This window comes from Paramormyrops kingsleyae, chromosome 8 (genome assembly GCF_048594095.1).
Source record: "Paramormyrops kingsleyae isolate MSU_618 chromosome 8, PKINGS_0.4, whole genome shotgun sequence".
NCBI classification, from domain to species: Eukaryota; Metazoa; Chordata; class Actinopteri; order Osteoglossiformes; family Mormyridae; genus Paramormyrops; species Paramormyrops kingsleyae.
The window spans coordinates 29,349,535-29,370,860 of NC_132804.1; the positions used below are offsets into that span (position 1 = coordinate 29,349,535).

Sequence of the window (21,326 nt, forward strand, 5' to 3'; positions counted from 1 at the left end):
AGCGACCTGGCACGCCTCCCCCCCGACACTGCAGGATGATCCAAGGGGGGCCTCCCCCCCGACACCCAGGAGCGGACCCGCGGCGACCGGAGAGCGGCAGACCCCCCGCCCAGCCCAAACCGAACCCCCCAATCTACCTAGCAGGGCCCAGAGCGTCCAAAGATTCCCCGGACCGCCTGCCAGGGCCCCACCACGGCGCAGCAGAGCCAAGGCCCACCCGGCCCGCGGCCCAAGAGAGGAAGCCGCCCCCATGATGGGTCTTCCACCCGGCGGGCCACCCCACCCGCGCAGGGCCAGAGACAGAGAGTTGGGGGGGGCCCTCAGCCCCCATCCCCTCCCCGTCCCATGTTGGTGTGAAGTGTGCATGTATATGCGTGAGAGAGTTGTGTGCTTATGTCTACAATGCATTAAAATTAGTGGGTGTAGTTCGGGTATGAGGGCCCCACCACTGGCAGACAGCAGAGCCCCACCTGCCTCAACCCACCTCCTCGGTGTCATGTGGTGTCTAACATGCAAGTAAAATTTGAGGGGCAGTGTCTCGGCGCACCTCCCCACTGCCCCTCAAGGCCCTAGTGTTGTGTGAAATGTGATGTTGGGCCCAGGGGAGCAATAAGGGCGTGCCAGGAGTGCCCCCCCCCCCAGCACTGGGGCCAGATCCCCGACTGGCCCCGATTAGTCCCCATCCCCGACCCCGCACAGCCGGCAGGGACGGCCAACCGAGGTGTTCAGGGGCGCCACATTCCCCTTTTAAGTCAGTCCTTTTCACACCTTTCAATGTGCAGTCGGATCTGTTTTAAAACCATGATGGACCATTCATCCCATCTGCTGCTTGCCCATTGCCAGAAGCCTGATTGATCTGTACAGCCTGCTCTGCCATGACGGTGTTGGGGCTCCTTGTTACCCTCAGGATACAGAAATGTGACAGAGATTAGGAGTGTACTTAAATGAGGAACACTGGTACAGTTATGTTTAACAGGAAACAGGGCTCTGGGACCAAACTCCTGGCTCTGGGCATAGGTGGGTCAATTTATAGCCCCCCCCCCCAGATCGGTGCCAGTACGTTGGAGTTCATCCCAGTGAATGAGAGGGTCACCTCGCTATAACTTCCAGTCGGGGACGAACTCTGACTGTTGTCTGTGCATACGCACCGAACACCAATTCAGAGTATCCGGCCTTCTTGAAGACGTTGGAAGGGGTGATGGATGGCATCCTTTCTGGGGACTCCACTGTTCTGCTGGGGGACTTCAATGCTCATGTTGGTAATGACAGTGAAACCTGGAAGGGTGTGATTGGGAGGATTATCCTGCCCGATCAGAATCTGCGTGGTGATCAGTTGTTGAACTTCTGTGCTAACCAGAGCTTGTTCATGATGAACATATAAGTGTTCATTTGTGCACCTGGCACCAGAGCACCCTAGGCCACAATTTGATGATCGATTTTGTAAAAGTATTGTCAGATCTGTATCCACGTGGTTTGGACACTTGGATGAAGAGAGGAGCTGAGCTGTAAACTGATCACCACCAGATAGTAAGTTGTATCCGTTGGCGAGGGAAGATGCCGGATAGACCTGGTAGACCAAAATGCACAATGAAGGTGTGCTGGGAGTGTCTGGCAGAGGCCCCTGCCTGGGAGATCTTTAACTTATACCTCCAGCAGAACTTCTTTTGCATCCCGAGGAAGTCAGGGGACATGTTCCAGGACTCCATTATTGAGGCAGCTCTGTGGAGCTGTGGTTGTAAGGTTGTTGGCGATTTGCCTGAAGGTGAGCCTGTCCCTCACAGACCCCATCTCCACTGCACAGGAGATACAGGTCAGCTGCACATTTTTAAGTGTCATCAAGGAGCTCTGAACACTGTGTGTGTAAGAAGCGCCCCAAAAATTAAGAAAATAGTCTGAAAAGACATCCATATTGCATACTATAGTACACAGTAGTGCTCACAGTTAGTACGTTTACATGACATTAGAAAAAACTAATTGTGTTACTCAAGACTAAAAATCAGACTTTTACCGTACATATAGACATGTTAGTCCGACTGAAATTGTGTGTAAAGTCAGACTAAGACACCCAATACTGCGATTCGGAGTCGACTTACTCCTGCATGTATTCGTTCAATCGGACTCAAACTGACCTAGGTGCTCTGCGCATGCTCCACAGTACCTGCACCAGGCTTTGACACAGGACATAAGAAACTGGTACACAGAAGAAGAAGAAGAAGAACAACAACAACAACATGCCAACAGAGAACGACCATGGCAAAATCCAGACCCATTCATTTTTGGTTTGACGAAGAAACAGTTCATGCTTTGTCAGTGGAAAGAATGAAATATTTTGAAATACATGGATGGTCGAAAAACATGTAATGGCAATGTTTAAAAAAGTGGCAGAACAACTGGGCTACGCTGGATTTAAAAGGAGTCCTGAGCAAATCAGTGTTTGGTGGAAGCACCTGAAACAGGCCTACTACAACGCCAGGAAAAAAACAAACAAATGGCTACAATCCAGTTTCTTTCCCATACTCCGAAATACTGGAGGAGCTGTTTGCACACCGATCATTGTCCCAAACCACAGCGCATGACATGGACATTGGGTTCAGTCCTTTGGTCTCAAGTGAGTTGCTATAACGTTACCATAAATCTAATTTAATATGTAGCAAGCTAGCACACGAATGTACAGAATTCGACAAACGTTTTCCATATCCATATGCCATTTTATGGTTGGTACTTAATGTTATGATGTTACATAAAAGATACATGTGTTGTTAATCTTACCTAGAAAAAAAATAGTTAAGCCTACAGTGAAAACAAATGCTTAACATTAAAATGTTGACCTGTTTTGGCAGTTCTCCCTGTTGCACCTCCTCTAGCGCCCATAGGTCAACTGCAGGGTCATCAGCCGGATACCACCAATCAGCAACGTTTCACCCCTGTAACCCCGGAATGTCTCCTGGTGGTGGGGCAGTGACAGGGATATCTCCATGCCACCCCCTGCTGCTGGACCTTCGGTTAGTTGTTTTCTCCCCACTTCTCCTTTCTCCTCACCCAGAGCCAATAGTTGCTCTTCTCTGCCTCTTCAGCCAGGTCTTTCAGAGCCTTCCACAAGCTTGCTCCAGTCACTTCCACCTCTCTAAGTAGGCGAATGGCTGATGTACTTACAAAGCCGCAACATCCTACTTCTACCAGGTAGATTGGTTTTCCACCCAGTCTCCTTGCACACAGCGGCGAGATCTGAGTACATCAACCTCTTCCTTTCAAAGGCAGCTTCTACTCCCTCCTCCCATGGCAGTTAGCTCAATTAGGAATAGGGTCTTGGCACTACTGGACCCATCACTATGTCAGGACAGAGACTTGTGTTGGTAATTTCCCTGGGGAACTGGAGCTTCCTGTCGACATCAACTCTCATTATCCAACACTGGGTGGAGGGAGCTACCCATGGTAGAACTCTTGATATGGCACTTGGGTCGTCCTCACCTTCTCTGATGAATTGAACAGGCTGCCTCGCTGGTGAAGGATGACCTTTGCTCATGTCCTGTCTGTGTCCCTCCAGTACCTCAGCTAATTTCTTCAGGATCTGGTCATGTCGCCAATTGTATCACCCTTGGCAGACAACAGTTTTGCAGCCTGACAAGATGTGCAAAGACTTGCGTTTTGACTGCTGCAGAAGGGGCAGTGATCTTCCTGACCAAACCATTGGTGTAGATTAAGTGGGCAGGGGAGTGTATCATACGTTGCCCTGATAAGGAAATTGAGCCTTGCCTGAGAGATTTTCCACAGGTCTGCCATGCTGATGTTCCTCCCAACAATATCTTCCCACATTCTCCAGGCCCCTTGTCATCCTTGTGCTACAGCCTTGATGTTATAGTGCTCGTCCTTCATCCTAATTACCTGACACCACCAGGTCCTTCTTACCTTTCCTGTCGGCCCTTGACCAGCCCCGCAGAGCTTCACCCCACCCAAGACCTGTTCTGCCTGTCTAGATTCTGCCCATGATCTCTTTGTGCTAATTGCCAAGTCGACTCCTGCCTGGGATTTCTACTTACGGCCAATGCAGACCTGGATGTTTGCACTCCTCACTGCCTCCAGCACTAGTCGGGTATTTTCCTGCTTGCACTGATGGATTGAAGTGGCAGCTGTAGGAAGTTCTTTCCGAGGAGGCCAGTCACAGAGACAGACCATGGCAGGTGCGGTCGGGAACATTATCCTGAGCTATAGTATAGTTTGGTAGCAGAACACCTTGAACTCTCCTGGAAGCTGGCTTTGGTTGATCCTTGCCAGACCGTCGGAGAGCTGTTCCATGCCACATTTCCCCATGTGCTTGTCTCAGAGCTCAGCTGTGTACTTCCTCCCGAGGATTTTGATGGGCTGTTCAGCCAGCAGTGGGATTTTCTCACTGCTATCATCTCTGACCGCTTTCCTAAGCAAGGGACTTCAGGACTTGGTAGGCTTGACCTTCATTCTTGTCCAGGACATCAGCTCGTCCATCCGTTTCAGCAACGTAGATGTACATGATGCTGTTGGCAGCAGGCTACTAAAACCATGAATAAGATAATAAGACTGATTAGGATTTTGCTCCATCCCAAAGGATAAGATTTTTTCCCTCACTCATGTAATATATACTGTCATGTCAACTCAAGGTATAAGGTGATCATGTCAAGACTGTAGCAAAATACAAATTTTCCCATTTTCATCTCTACCCGTTCCCAATCTGCACTGTAAAAAACTACTGTAAAAAAAGTCAAAAGTCTGGCAGCAAGGGTGCCAGGCAAAATCTGTTAATAAACAGTGAAAAAATGTTTTAAGAACGGTTAAAAATCAATAAAAATACAGTATTTCCAATTAACGCAAATACAATTTTCTACCATATTTTAATGGATTTTCTAACATTTTTTAACACTCTAAATCAGTTTAATAATGTGTTTTAAAGGTTAAATTAAAGATTATATTTGTTAAAATAAATAATCATACATCTTTTTAATTTAAAAAAAAGAGAAAAATGCTGTTGATTTAATTTAAATACCACACTTAATTTCACCAGTATTTTACAGACTTTTAAGTCTTAAATAAACATTAAGTTTCAAACATTGTCTTAATACGGGAATGACCAGGTATCAATACGCAACACATGAAAACACAAATCGATTATGCAAGCAGTTTTATTTTGCTTTTTCATAATTTAAACATCTGCCAAAATGTTACAAAAAGGCACTTAGCATGCATTGACTAAACTAAAAAACTACCAGCATGTGCTGCACTTTAAACATGCAAATAAACATATTAAAATAAAACTTGCATAAGTAAAAATAACAAAAAATAGGTTAAAGACTTTTCTTTATATTATTACCTTGATAAATACAAAAGGATATGTACAAAAGTTCTTTTTTCTGCAATTCTATGCTTTACAAAATTTTAATAAATGTGAACATAATAAACATTATTAAATTAGTAGAAGAACTCCAGATAGAAGCTCAGGTTACTCCCTCAACTCAAAGTCAGCGATGTTAGTTATCAGTGAAAGGACCTTTGGGTTGACGGCATATTGCTTCTTGGACTGCTTCCTGTCCACTTTGGTGCCTTTGTCCGGATTGATCTTGAAAATGTACCTATTGAAACGGGGAAATACAGTAAGCAAGTTGGCCTGCAACATGGGACCAATAACCTCATAGTAACCTTAGAAATTAAAATATACTATTACACGTCTTAAATAATTCACATAATATGCCCTTAAAATACTCTTACCTTTGAAGAAACTCCAAAGTGACACACGCTTCCACTGGATAATTGATGTTCAGTGCATAGTAGCAGGTAAACAACAGCACCAGGGCATCAGCAAACGATGACAGACATTTGTTGACAATAACTTTGTCAATTGACACCATGAACCGGTTTGCTGTCAATGCATTAGTTCCTGAAGAAAGAAACAAAATAAATAAATAACAAGAAATAAGCTTATAATTACCTCATAATTAACCCCATGTACCATATGATATGTACAGTCGAACGGGATTTTGATAAGGCTTCCTGCTCATGTTGACTTGTCATTTACTGCATACATGTGCTGGAATAGACTTCTAAGTCTGAGCAGGAAGACCATCCCCAAAGCCAGCTGATTGACAACAAGGAATATAGGGAAATTTTTAAAAAAACAGGGCAAAGGCCAAAAATATAAACATTTTTATGAATGAAATGATTTTTTAACCTGTGTTTTATTTTGTTAATTTGCTAATACAGTTATCAGGTTTGTTTATGTTAAAGCAGGACCCAGGCACAAAAACCAGTACATATTCAATGAAAAGAAATAATGAGTAAAGAAGTCAATAATTACCACAAACCACAATGCAGGGTCTTGCTGGAAGCTGCTCATCGGTCACCTCGCGTGGAAGACAAGTGTCCTCCACTTTCACAATTATCTTATCTTCAGCTTCATTGAAGTAAGCCAGAAGAATCTGAACCGTGCCTGTAATCGCACAGGATGTGCTTGCCTCTTTGATGTCACACAGAATCTTTGTGATTTTATTCCGTCTGTCACGTGGAAGTGACTGGAAATAATCCTGTATTCTTCTGCACTTTTTGGTCATTGCCACATCAAAATCAGAATTCAAGCTGACTCCAGTAAGTTTGAGAAAGTGTGCCTTTGCACCACACATTTCAAACAGATATGGCCACATCTTCATCAGTTCACTTGTGTCAGTTCCTGTGATTATGTCCTTCCTCTGTGTGCAGAAAGTTGCATTCATGATCTTTTCAATTTTGTTTTGGTCTTTCTCTTTCTCCTTATGCATATTTACCAGTTGCTGCTGTTTCTGCTTTTGGGTTTCTGAGGTCTCACTTGCTGGTAGAGAACAAGGTAGCCAGTTAATGCAGCCATAAGAATCTCGAGCGATTTTCTTGGTTTTGGGCTCATCTCCTTCATCTGTCTCCAGGGATTCTCTTTGAGGCCGCTTCTGCTGAAAAGTCACACCCTCTCGCTTCAGGTTATCAACTCTGCACTGGAACTGCTTAGTTAACGAATCGTACCCACTTCCAATGGTTTGCCGAGCAACAATATCTTTAAAACTCTTCGGATATTTCAGAACCATCCTCCGAGCTACCTCAGCCAAATGCTTCTTTCTTGGTTTTTTGCACACGCTTAGGATTTCATCTACAATTAGCCGAACAATCTCCCTCCTTTCTCTTGCAGATGGTCGCTCCTGTTTTTCAAGTTTTGTTTTGACAGCTGAAGGCATATTACTCCAAGGAATCGCAAAATCATGGTGCCAGTCATGGTCTTCATGTGACTTACTGCTTTGTGTGGAACACAAGCTTGACTTGGAAGATGGAGTGTCAGCATAAGAAGAACTTGCAGAGTCTACAACATTTCCAGCATTGACAGCCTGACAGCTTGGAGAGACTATAAAACAAAATTTTTAGGTATAAAAATATATGTCAGTATTTATTGTAAGCACATGACATGCCAAAATCATTATTTGCTATCACAAGTGCATGATTTATATTAAAAGAAATGATAAATGGGTATTACCATTAGAACCATTATTACTATGACTGAACTAGATGCACTATTCCTGCTAGGTCAGTAGTTCCTAAACTAAGGGTCATGTGCATCCTTGGAGGTTGCATAGTCAATGTGAGGGGAAGGGGGCACAACAAAATATTTATATTTACTGGTCCTGACTGCGTGTTGCCAAAAGACTTGAACTACCTGTACACAATTACCTAAAATATGTTTTGACTTCACAAGTTTTCAAAATACCTCAAATAAAGAGCCCTTGCTACAGATTACATATGTAAAATACATATTCCTGAGTCATGGAATATGTTCCTGAGGCTAAAATTGTATTACTGAAGGCACCTATGTTGACACTGCTGGTAAATACTCACATCTGACAGGACTTGGATTTGAAGTCCCACTGGCAAAGTTGTCTTTAGTGGCCTCGCTGTTGGCAGACTCATCACTCCACACTTAAAAGTGAAAATAAACACATGCAAATAGATTAACAAATCTCATTTTGTATTATAGCTCTAAAGAGTAGTTAAGGAGCAGCTATTACAGAGCACTATAGACCTATGTATTTTCCAGTACTGGTAAATATTTAATAAAACTTCTTTGAGTTGCTGCATGAAAAAATGCCTGGCAGCCTACAGCAATTGTACTAAAAATAATTAAGAAAAATTATTAAGAAAAAATTAAGACAAAAATTATACAAATAACACAAAAAAAAAGCAATATGCATTCTGATATAGTTTAGTTCTGTTTTGACACAATAATTAAAGTACATTAGCAATATGTATACCTTTAAATCTGGAAATCAGCATTCTTGCTTCAGTTGGTCTAAGGACGTCAGAGAGATCTGCTTCTTGAACATACTTCAAGTCTTCAAGTGTTTCCACACCAAGGTCTTTGAGTGTGCCAACGAGTGACTGCTGGGATATGACGCTGGGCAAAACTGATCTTATGTAGGCAGCTATGGCATCATCTACTGTCTCCATGATTCCTAAATTAACAAGAAGCACATGTAAACCAAGCTGATCCTTGACTTTTTAGTCTTCAACAATACTATGCTTAAGTGAAATGACCCTACTCCCACATAAAGCATAAGCAGGCAATGGACAGAAATCCAAGCACTGTTCTGCATGTTTGCACAGCATTGCGCCAGAAACATCTTTGACACAGTACAGTCCATACTGGGGCAAATATGAGCTGCTATGAGGAGTAAGCAGGAAATACACATCTTTGGTGCCTTTTGTCAAAATTAGATCAATTTCGCCAAACTCTACAGTCTCATCATGTGTGATACACAGAAAAAAGCCTTTTCTAAAAATGATGCCCTTAAATGTAATATCTGTGCACACAGAATCAGGCTCCACAAGGCTTGCCCTCACAGCATTTTGGACAGCATCACAGTACAACTCTGCATCAAAATCTGATGGATTTTCCTTCACCTGCATGATTGGAGGGGAAAATGAACCTGAATGGAGATAGGTCTGAAGAAGCTGGTAGTTATGGGCAAGAGTTTGACACGCATTTTTGAAATTTTGTGTTCTCCGCACACAACGTTTGAAGTATGAGTGTTTGCTTTCAAATCACATAGTCCAGAGCCTAAAGAGTGAACCAGCTCTGGATAGTGCAACAGATAGTGGTGTTTTGGTTTTAATGTTTCAGTTGGAAACAGTTCTGTTTTTGTTTCAAGATAATCTTGAATTAACACACCGAGGTAACTCACTTGAGCTGTAGAGATTCTCGGTGCACAAACCAGTTCCACTATTTTCTTGAGCAATATCACAAGTTGCCACACTGCATCTTCTGTGTCTGCAATTTTGTCACCCATTATTACTGGGATTCGTGTCTATGCATTGCCTGATGGTCAACATATTGTTTCATTGATCTTAAATCAACACCACAAGCTCGACACCTAAACATATTTACCATGCTCACTTTTTCCCCACAATCCTACATTTGTCAACTACAGTAAGTACTTATAAGCCATATTACTAATGAGACATTTGAGTAATTATCAGGTGTAAAGAGGACTTACTGATTACTGTGTTCTGTTTCAAAACCTAGAAGAAAACAAGGGGGAAAACAAGGTTAATTGTGACACTTATTAACAAATCCTCTATTATACATACATACAGATGTATATATAAAAATGATTTAAACAGTGACGTGCTTCTGCGCGAGGCATCTGCCAATATATCCAGTCGCATCAGCACCACAGGTTACCGTCGTTCTGGTCAGCAGTTCCAGGGTAACGGTTATTGTTAGGAATGAGGTAGAGAAATATGCTGGCATAGAACTGCGCGTGTATGGTGGCCCGGCGTTTGCTGTTGGATATGTCTAGGCGCCTGCCGAAAATGACGTGGCGAAAAGGCTTATTTTTCTCCGGAATGAACGTTTAGATGCGTGCATTTTCTAGACTCCTAACTAAAGTCTAAATACATGCACTTCGCTACAAGTTCTAATCAAACATAACGTTTATAACGTTCAGCCGACTTTGAACCAGATGGACCCCCAGTAGCACGAGTTGGCGCGAAGAGAACGACACATGCGCACCAACTTGAAGACTCCAACCATTCTGAAGACTCCAAACATTAAGATTCAAGATTGGTTTATTGTCAATACAACAATATACACAGTATACAGCGTATTGAAATGCCATTCCACACAGGTCCCCCATGGTGCATTATAAAGATTAAATATACCAAAAAATATAAAAACAGAAAAAGTTCAGGTTGATGTTATGAATTAATGGTTTCATTTCTGAAGCAGTGGTATAACTGGTCTAAATTGTATTATATTGTTGCATTATTTGGTTAATAAACAATGACTGTATATCATTAATGATCTGATTTACAGGATTTGACCATCATAACAACGGTCATTTGAAATTAAAATAATAGATTTTTTTGTAAAATAACAGTATTCCTTAGTTTTTCTCAATTTACAGACAATTTCTGTTAATTAAATATACCGATGTTAAAATACACAATAAAGAAATAATTTACAGGGCTGTAACCGTCTTTTTAAGAAATGGAAATTTTGTCATTTTTTTACGCTACTTTGGCAGTGAAAACCCTTTCTTTTATAGTGTGATAAGAAAAAAACTACCCAACATCCGGCTGCAAGTCTGGAGGAGGAGAACTCCCAACGAGGCAGAATCTGTGCTTGAATGGATTTTGGTGCATCTAGATGATATTGAAAAGTCTTTAAATGCCCTAAGCGATAAAATATCATCGATTTCCTTACGTCGAGAATTCTTTTTCCATTTTATCTAAGAAAGTGATGGGAATAGAGGTCTGTGGAGGAAGTTGGGGGCAGATGAAGACGAGACAAATCCCCATGGTACACACTTGACCTCCTCACAGAAAATAGTAAATCAGCTTTGAGGAAAGGTGCATGACCTGGAAAATCAGGGCTGGTGCAAAAACTTGAAGATTATCGGAAGGCATAGAGAAGGACTTGCTGATTTTCTAAAGAAAATGTTGCCCGCCTGGGTGGGTCTCCCCTCCGATTTCCCTCCCTAAGACATAGAACAGGCCCACCGGTCTCTTGCCCCCATGCCGGCGTCCAATGATTTGCCAAGAAGCGTCTTAGTACAGTTCCTACGATACCCACAGAAGGAGGCAGTTTTGAGGGCAGCAGCTGCGAAACATAACATTGCTTATCGGATCACAGCTCTGCTTTTCTCCAGATCACTCTACAGAAGTTCGTAGAAGAAGAAGGGATTTTGATGTCTGATTAATCTTGTCTAAATATGTACAGAAGCTTTGTATATCCAGCATGGTCTGCTTGAGGGGAAAGTATTCCTGTTTGATGGAAATTTTTTCATGACTGGTGCAACTTATTATTTTTTTTAACTTGGAGTTAATGTGTATCTGAGGTAGAGCTGGGCGATATGGCCTAAAAATAAAATCTCTGATTTTTTCACAATAAATCCGATTTTCAATTTTAATCGATTTTCCCCTCCCCTACTCAAAATCAAACTACAGATGACAAATGGTTCAAAACAAGTTTTAACTTTATTATTATTTTTTTTACTTTAGAGTTAAAGTGCAATCTGACAAGCCATAAAAGATGCTTGTAAGTGAGATGGCAGACCACGCCATTGTTAACACTTTTAGAAACTTGTAAAAACTTTTAGCATGTTAATGAATCCCGGCTTTTCCACAGTATGCATGAGCATCATGTCTTTTGCAATATACATCACGACAGCGTTAGTTATCGCCTTCCATTGTGCCCCATTCTCATCATATGGCACAGTTCGAAAACGTGTCAGGGACGGTTGCTGGCTTAACTTTGGATGTTGTGCTGGTGCTGCGGCTATTTTCATTAAACCAGTAATTACTTCAACAATAACCTGGATGGTTGATGATGAGTTTAGCTTGCAATCGCATGTAAAACATGCACAAGCTCTTCATATACAAGTCTCTCAAACTAGGACTATCTTGGGGTTCATTTCTACCTGACTCTACATCTGCTTCATGTGCCAATGTGGACACATCAGAATGTGCACTAGGATCTGATGCTACACTAGAAGTTTTGTTTTATTGCTGGGTACTATATTATATCAACATAATACCTTTTTAAACGTAATTTTACAAATCGAATACAGATTCACCTCATTTTATTTCTTAAATGATATTGATGTTCAGTCAGCACTGCAAGGCCTTTTATCTGGGGACTTTAAGTGCATAATGGATGTTAGTTTAAATAAATCTCCTGCCGCACTTGCAAGGAATCCTAAATTACCTTGAATTCTTAGTACTTTGAGTAATGATACTGGTTTAATGGACATTTGGAGAGCGTTTCATCCAGCATCTAGAGACTTTGATTTTTATTATTTTAGGGAGCACAGTTTCCAATCTTCAAGCTAAAAGTTTCGTAACAATCTTTCAAATATGTAAATATCCATCTGGCATCTTGTATTCCCGAAACTCCAATATGGCACTTTAATATTTCTTTATTAAATATTGATGACTTTTGCTCATTTGTTTGTGGAAACCTTTCACAATTTTGCCAGGATAATAAACACTCTCCAGTAGCACCTGCTACTATGCGAGATGCAGCCAAAGCCACCTTATGGGATCCCCTTATTTCATTCTCTTCTCAACAGAAGAAATCTTTAGAGTATGAATGAAAAACTATGGAAGCCGAAGTGGCCCGTTTGGAGAGGCAACATAAACACAATCCCACTAAACCAAATTTTAATTTACTGGTCAGTACTAATTTACTGAGCTCAGTATGGAAAATACTCGAATCTCACAGAAACTGCTTCTGTTCTCCAAGCAAAAATACTACATTTCTGGTGATAAATGTTTGACATTACCTTTTAACCTTTCCCCTGATATCTTAACAGATTTAATTGCATGTCAAATACTGCTTTTAAACATTTGGGCATTTTAGGGCAGTGAGTGGCCTAATGGTTAGGGAAGCGCACTGGTAATTGAAAGATTGATGGTTCGAATCCCCAACCTGCAAGGTACCACTGAGGTCCCTTGAGCAAGTTACTACTCCCCGAGCGCTGAATTAATGAATGCTGTCATGATGTCACATATGGGTTACTATTTGTTTACTTACTTGTTCCACATAAATGCGACATCAGGGAGGGTCGGGTTTTTGTACATTGTTTTATGTATTGATATATCATAAAAAGTTCTTGTATAAAAAAAAAAAAAAAAATCCCTCCCAGCTCAACACGCTTATGCTGCTGATCCAGGTTGTGGGATGGTCTGGAGCAGACTCGAGGAAGCACCAGGAAGAAGACAGAGGACATCCTGGATGGGACGCCTGACCATCACAAAATAAGATGGATTTAATCAAGATTTTGGTCATGGGTCTACACAAAATCATTTATAAAGACTTGTCTCCATTAAAAAAATCTCTACCCCCAACCTGTGATCAACAATATGGCACACCCAGCCTAGAGAAGGCTTTCCACCAAAACACAGCCACCAAGTAAAGAGGACATTAAGCAGACAAGCAACCAAGATGCCAACTGATACTCTGAAGGAGCTGGAGGGATCCACAACTGTGCCTGTGTTTGGAAGGTTTGCCAGTCCCATGGCTGGCAGAGTGATTTCATAGTTGGGCCCTTGAGAAAGGCCATTAACCCCAACTGCTCTAAGTACTTTGTGAACCTGCTTTCACACCTGTATGTCACTTTGGATAAAAGTGTTAAATAAATACACATACAATACAGATTTACATTTCTTTTATTGGTAACATCATGGTTTACATTTCTCTGAAATGTTTGATGAATATAAGCCAGGTATGTCTAAGATCTGCAGGAGCTGGTCAGCTAGTGGTGACTGGAGTAGAAACTAAACAAGGTGAAACTGCATTTAGCCATTATGCTGCTCACTGCTGGTACCAGCTCCCAGTGAAGATCAGATCGGCCCCGACAGTATGTTTTAAAACACCAAAAACTGCCTTATTTTCAACTGGCTTCTATTAATCAGTCATCTCTGCTTTTATCTGTATAATACTTGAATAAACCTTGCACTTTGAGTTCAGTCTACAAATATGTATTGGATTTGATTTATGAAAACACTAGCACTTATGTAGATATTACTTGCCCAGAACGAGGACTTTCTTTCAGAACTTGGTGATTATGGATGAAATTCCCACAGTCACACAAACAAACAAACAAACAAGCAAACAAACAATCTAAATTCTGTTGCCTCTCCTTGGATTTTCTGGGAAACTGGAGGGCATGAGCAACCTCTACTTCATTTCTGTGAACTTGCTCTATATGCCGTGCAATTTTTGAGTATGGCTTATCGCAGAACAAGCAGTACTGCTTTTTGTTGTACTTCCTCCCTCCATTGGGCTTCCTGGTGAGTGTCATCACTGAGATGTTGACAGCAGACTCGACTCCAACAGACTCAGGCTGATCCAGAGAACCGCATGTCATCAGCAGGCATCTTTATCAACTTGAAATAAGAGAATTTTTTTAAACAAACCATTCAAACAACTGCCTGTGTTCCAGTGACATTTCACCATTTTAAAGCTAAATGTTTAGTTAAATATTCACAAAATATTCATCACTAAACATTACAACAGACTAAATACATTAACATCAACTAATTGGGAAATAAAACCATAGTTAATTATATTTAAATGGATTTAGCTTATAACCAGATGCTAACTTTCAACAAAACTTGCCAAACATGCACCATAACCAGAGGAAATGTTTCATTTTTATTTATTTTTAATCTTTTATGGTACGCATTATGTTTTAACCATGGACTCTTTTTCCACTACATTACATTAAAAAAACTTCAGTAATGAATTTCAAAAGAAACAATAATATAAAAGATACAGGAAGATGTTGCCATATGGCAACTCTGTGCCACAGGGGAAAACCAGCAAAAACTGTTTCTCAGAAATGATCAATTTCGCCTCTAAAAAAATTAATTTCTTTAATAAATTGATACATTTCTATACTTGAAACTCATACAAACCTATAATAAACGAGTTCTTGCAATTTATCCATTAATGTTGCCCTTTAAAAACATTCAAATATAGTTTGCAAACTTAAAAATATGCATTTTCCTCCATACTTCGGTTATGTGTAAACAATCATTCATATTCTATACTGTTTGTCCTCCAGGATCTCTGGTTACCCCCCCCCCCCCACAGTCCAAAAACATACTACGGAGAATTGGATTTGCCAGTTTGTCTGCAGGTGTGAACTGTGTGTGCGCCCTGCGAGGGGGTGGTGCCCCATCCTGGGTTATTCTCTGCCTTGTGCCTGCCTCATTTTTTTGAACAGAAGAAATATAAATCATATTTCTGTTATTTATAAATACAAGAACAATACTGCAAGCCTTCAGAAATAAATAAGTAGCTGCAATAATATAATTAATGCCACCTTGTATAAAAATCCCAATGGGATTTTACTGCAATTCCATTGTGGTACTGACAAAATACAAATTGTAACTTTATAGTGGAAATGGAACTACCATAACTAACAAGGAAAAAATTAAAGGATATTGCTTTAAAAAAGAGATGTGTGCATGATGACTAACTGCAATCATTCAGTCAGCATTAAAACATTTCTGTTAATAACTTATGGCCAAATGACTTTTGCTGGCCTACTGTCACAAACAGAATCAATTTTCTGACCACAAAAATTGAGGCCTCAAAGGGAGCTTTTCCACCACATGAAGTATGGTAATTTTGGTATGGTACTTTCAGTACTTTCACTTTTCCATTGAGTACCAGTACTGAAAGTGCCAAACCAGTTGGGGTACTACTTTAGTACTTGAAACACTTTGTTGACTGGTTATGTAAATAGCTGCTGAAATACAATACAAACGCCGCCTTGAAAACCATTGTAAACTCACAAAATAATGATAAACAAAGTTTAAAAATGCAATTTGATTGTAAGTATATAATAAATAGATCCGGATGGCATGACAAGAAATTTAAAAGAATTTTGTTGAATATGCTAATACATGCGATGTGATTTTGTTATAATAAATATTGGAGTATTTATAAAACAAAAAAGTTCATAAATTTCTCACAAACCGCAAGGATGAAAATTATGATTGTCTCAGAAAATGTATGCAGCGCTCATGCAAAAGTAGCAGAGGTTAACTTTAAACTGATTTTAAACATAAGTTTATAAAAAGGATAATTAAAATTGCAAAGCTTGCTAAGTTTTTTTCCTAAGAGAGTGTAAAAATATTTCAGTGAAACTTTAACCCCCTTGCTATACGCTTAATGTCCGTACAGAACTGAAAGAAAGAGCCTTATTTTAATCTAGCTGACTAGCAATATAAGATTTGGATGTGCATAACATGCGATGTTGGTATTAATATTGCACATCATCCAGCCCTATAATATACTACAGCCATTTTTCAAATTCAGTACAAAGTACCACGCCTCGCATCAAATCATTTAAAACATGGGTTCAGCCTCAGACTGTGCACAGACTGTTTTAGCTGCTTTAATCTATATAAAATTGGTTGGGTGCAAAAATACTTCAGTTTCAATTTCATTGGCTGGGTGTGACGGGCCAACATGCCATCAGAAATAATGGACTCTGGTTGGTTATTTTACACATCAAGAAGTGCCCCTGCTTATTAAGCAGAGCCATTATGGCCAAGATAAGAAAATCAAATACTCAAGTCTGACCTGTAAGACTAATATATGAATAAAATTAATAACTCTTACTGTAATGGTGACATGGTAAAGATGAATGTCTAGACAACAAAATGAAACCCTGAAATCAGTGATAAAACTTTCATGTATATTTGTCTGTACCTCTTCTTCTTTTCATCGGTGAAGTGTGTTCAATGCTGATATCTGACAACGCAACCTTTGACAAATACAAAAAGCCCCAGGTAAGTTCACATTAAATACACTATATAAATATACAATCAAATCAATAAAACTCTTCATCTAGGTACCTTCTCATTTGGAGAAATGGTCTCTGACAAAACGTAGAGTGCGCCCCGCCCACTGAGGGAGAGAACCTCAGACCCATTCCATGAAAAGTCACATGACCTTCTTGGTAACACAAGAAAGCGCGCAGCGGGCAAAAGCTACAACACAAAACACAAAGACATGTTATGATGCCAAGTTAAGACTTATGACCAAAGTTATACACAAGAGATGTTATTCAATTTACCTCAAGGAATGTAAATTTTATTTCTTCTTTTTGACCAAGTGCACCTTGGAAGAGGGAATTCATTTCAGATGTGAGGCGCTCTGAGGACCATCCAGAAGTTATGTTCATTTTGCTGATCAGACCTTTCTGGAGAAGAATATTTCTATCCCGTCCTCTTGGAACCTTCCACTTCCCATCACGTGAAGGAGTGTTATTTGGAAGACAAATCACATCCTTAGTAACAATACGCGTCATCTTTTCTGGGGTCATCCCACTCGTTTTGCTTGAGTTTGGAGCCCTTCGGCGAGTGAACGCTGACGGAAACGAAGGCACTATCTGTAGAAGACATTATTGTATACATTGAAAAAATAAGTAAGAGACACACTTAAAGCATCATCTCAAAGTTAGCTGGATAAACAGTCAAAACATACTAAAAGTATTTCCAAAAGGCACAAAGAAGCATCACTATGAAGTATGGCTCCATAAAGGTAGCAAAAATGGAGCGTGAAGCATTTGTTGTCTGCACAGATTGTCAGAGAATGACTCAGGAAAATATATACAACTTACGTCAGGGACACTTGCATGTTCATCACTGACTTCACTCTGAGAACACAATATACATATGAATAGAAGTTAATCTGATGAACAACACTGGATAACACCCAGGGGTGGACTGGCAACAAAAAGCAGCCCGGGAATTTGCCTGGTATGCCAGCCCCCTCAAGGCCAATTCATACTTTACTTTTCTGTGCGCACTTTCAGTTACGTCAATATCGTCATCAGGGACTGGCTGTGGACGGCTTCGGTTGGTGCATGTGTAGCCCAGATTTTTATATCTAGCGGTAACCGTGCACGCCGACTGCACATTTGGAAGATGATTGACTAGGTATACCCAACAGGTAGCATATATGTAAACAAACGACAGACATGTCCAGTTAAGTTTGCTTTAAGCATTAAACTACAGTAAAACCTCGGATTGCGAGTAACTTGGTTTATGAGTGTTTTGCAAGACGAGCAAAAATGTAATAAATTTTACGAGAGGTCTTGCAATACGAATATTACATATACGCTTTGTCTGCCTAGCATCACATAATCACAACTGAGCCGATGGTTCTTCCCTCTCTATCTCGCTGTGGGATTGTGGGTAATCAGTTCCCATGCTCAGTCTCAGTCGGCATGCCTCACTCATATAGTGAAAATTTTGTAGAAACACACCACCCGAATAAGGCCATAGCGATGAATCTGTTTAATGACAATGCAATGTCCATATTTCCGCGAAATCGAAAAGGAGGCAAAAGCAGCTGTCACTGGATAGGTTCCTTGTTAAAGTCGCACAAAAAGTAAAAGATTCCAGTAAGCCAGCAGTGATCCCGTTATAGTGAAAGTCGTCCTACAAAATAACCCTCCTCCTCTCTCTCGTGTGTCCCTCACACCATCCACCATTCTTTTCAAAGGTAAAGTGCAGGTTAATTTGTTTTATGTATTTTTACTTTATATTTCTCATTAATCATTTTTATATGATTATTTTTGGGTTGTGGAACAAATCATCTGAGTTCCCATTATTTCTCATGGGAAAATTCGCTTTCATATACGAGTGCTTTGGATTACAAGCACGTTTCCAGAACGAATTGTGCTCGCAATCCGACGTTTTACAGGTATGGGGAACAATGCACACCATATAGCTTTCATGTGTTTTTATATGTATTTATTAGTAATGGCACTGTGTCAATTCACCACCAGTATCTGTGAACAAGACAGCTGGGTCTCATTTATAATCGCTACCTACGCACAAAACGGGCCCTAAAAGATACGTAACGCCTCTTTCTACACAAAACGTTGTGATCTATAGAAACAAACTTGATGGCAGAATGTGCACATATGCACACCAACTCTGACCCATGTGTGTGAACATTTTGGAGGAAAAAAAATACGACTGCGAGTGACGTGAGTGGCATCAGTACATAAATAATAATTCCTTGTGCTAGGGAGTCATACACCGTACATTTAATTTCACTTACTCAGTCACATATTTATAATTGTGAATATATAAGTAAAATATACTGTATAATCCGACTCAAATCTTAACATAATCTACATTTTTAATCTATGCGCCGCAGCTGATGAAATGTAAACGGATAAGTGGTGGTCGTGAATATCACGATCATTTGGACACAGTATGAAACAATCAATCAATCAATCAGTCTCATTGCTGAAAACACATACCGTGAACACATTTGTGCGCAACATAACATAATGGATGTGCTGACACTGTTAGAAGATTACGCCAATGGCAGAATTAGAAAAGAACAGGTGTTCAGGAACCATGAAGATTTTTTGGCCCATGATGACTGGCTCATAAGCCGATTTAGATTACCTAGATGTGTGTGTTTGGAGCTATGTGCTGAAACTGGGTCTAATGTTAGAGAGACCAACCCGACAATCCCAGTACAAATACAGGAACTGACGACCCTGGGGTTCCTTGCAACTGGCTGTTACCAGTGGGAATTAGCAGACAGGTATATGTTATAATTAACGATAAAACTGAATTTGTTCTAAAGCTTGTTTAGGAAATACAATAATAATCTATCGATACATCCATTCATCCACTTTCCAAACCGCTTATCCTTGTGTTTAATTATATTCTAGGTCTGGGATATCACAACCATCACTAAGCTCAATAATACTTGTCATTTTGGATGGGATTATTAAAATGACTAGTAGATACATTAAGTTCCCTTACACTGTGGGAGAACAGGCCAACATCAACAGGAAATTTACAGCAATGTCCCGGTTTCCCCAAATGTAATCGGCGCAATTGACTGCACTACGTTGCAATGAGGGCTCCATATGAAAACAAATTTATTTACGTGAATAGAAAAACATGTGCATTCTATAAATGTGCAAGTTATTTGTGACGCTGATATGGTCCTGACAAATGTGGTTGCACGATAGCCTGGTTCAATACGTAACTCGTTTATCCTGAAACACAGGAGTGTAGGGAGCAGACTGCTGGCTGGCGCTGTGCGTGATGGATGGCTTTTTGGTAAGGTGATAAAAATAGTGTAATTTTAAATATGCATTCTTCATGCATTGAATCGTTCTGTTATGAAATGCAGGTGACAGTGGCTACCCTCTCAAGTGCTGGCTCCTCACCTCCCATTCAAACCCCCAGCACATTGCCTTCGGGCAGGAGATTTAGAGCAATAAAAACAAAGGACAAACCGGTTAAAAAACAGTTTTTATCCTAAGGCAACTATGCTAGTGAATGCTGAAATTAAATTATATAATTTCTGGTGTTATAGAAGAAAGGGGTGTGGGGGCAAAGGTGGAGGGGCCAGAATGACTGTATGAGGATTTACGTATTTATTAAGTTATCTTGAATGAATGTTGTACAGAAGAGGCACTTGAATTTCGTTGTTTTATGACAATGACAGTTATCTGAGCACAGAGGAAAATCACTATAACGATGTGCGCACCATTGTGGAGCATGCAATCGGCCTACTGAAATGCAGATGCCAATGTTTAGATGCATCAGGTGACCGGTTGTTATACCTATGGAAGCCCGTTTCCGCCACCGAGGAAACAAAATAAGTCGAAATTTCGGCGTGTAGAGGGTGGAATATGTGGCAAATCCACATGCGTACAATCCCAGGCAGTGTGCGATTTATAAATCGTATATTGCTTGGAGGTGTGTGTGTGCACGTTTTTATAAATCTGACTTTCTTTGCATACGTCATTTTCGTCTTTTGAACGCACATGCAGTTTTAGTATGAGTGCTACACAAAGTTTTATAAATAAGACCTCAGGACTGTTGAATACAAACTGCACACGCAAACATTAATTAGGATTATCCTTGCCATCACGTTGCAGCAAATAGCAAGCGGGCAAGTGTAGCGGTATTGCAAACTATTGAAAAAAATTATCCTCTCACCCTGACCTCTTAGGGGCTCTGTATATTCCGCCTATGTCTAGATTATTACTGATTTCTACCCCAAAATAATATGTCATCACAAAACTCGACCAATGAGAAACGTGATCAGGCAGAGGTAAATATTAAACATATTTACTGTCCAAATTGTTTGTTCAACAAAGGAGACATCAGTTAAGTAGATTTACAAAGGAAAGTTGCGTTTTTTTTATTGCTTTAAAAACCTGAGAAGACTTGAAACTTGAGGTTATAAACCATCTCATCCTACTTTTGCATAAACTTCATTGAGA

General features: G+C 40.3%; 1 protein-coding gene across 2 annotated transcripts in view; it reads right to left on the reverse strand.

Annotated features, from left to right (window-relative positions):
* Window positions 1-5,134: 5,134 nt before the first annotated feature.
* The window catches only part of LOC111856182 (uncharacterized), a 31,238-nt gene continuing 15,046 nt past the window's right edge, over window positions 5,135-21,326 (reverse strand). For both annotated transcript variants that reach the window (XM_072715630.1, XM_072715629.1), the window contains exons 4-9: window positions 9,528-9,552; window positions 8,286-8,486; window positions 7,873-7,953; window positions 6,320-7,384; window positions 5,734-5,902; window positions 5,135-5,597 (exon numbers count right to left, since the gene is read on the reverse strand). In XM_072715630.1, the coding sequence (XP_072571731.1) occupies window positions 5,468-5,597; window positions 5,734-5,902; window positions 6,320-7,384; window positions 7,873-7,953; window positions 8,286-8,486; window positions 9,528-9,552 (1,671 nt within the window). In that variant the 3' untranslated portion in view covers window positions 5,135-5,467. The remainder of the gene's footprint in view (window positions 5,598-5,733; window positions 5,903-6,319; window positions 7,385-7,872; window positions 7,954-8,285; window positions 8,487-9,527; window positions 9,553-21,326) is intronic.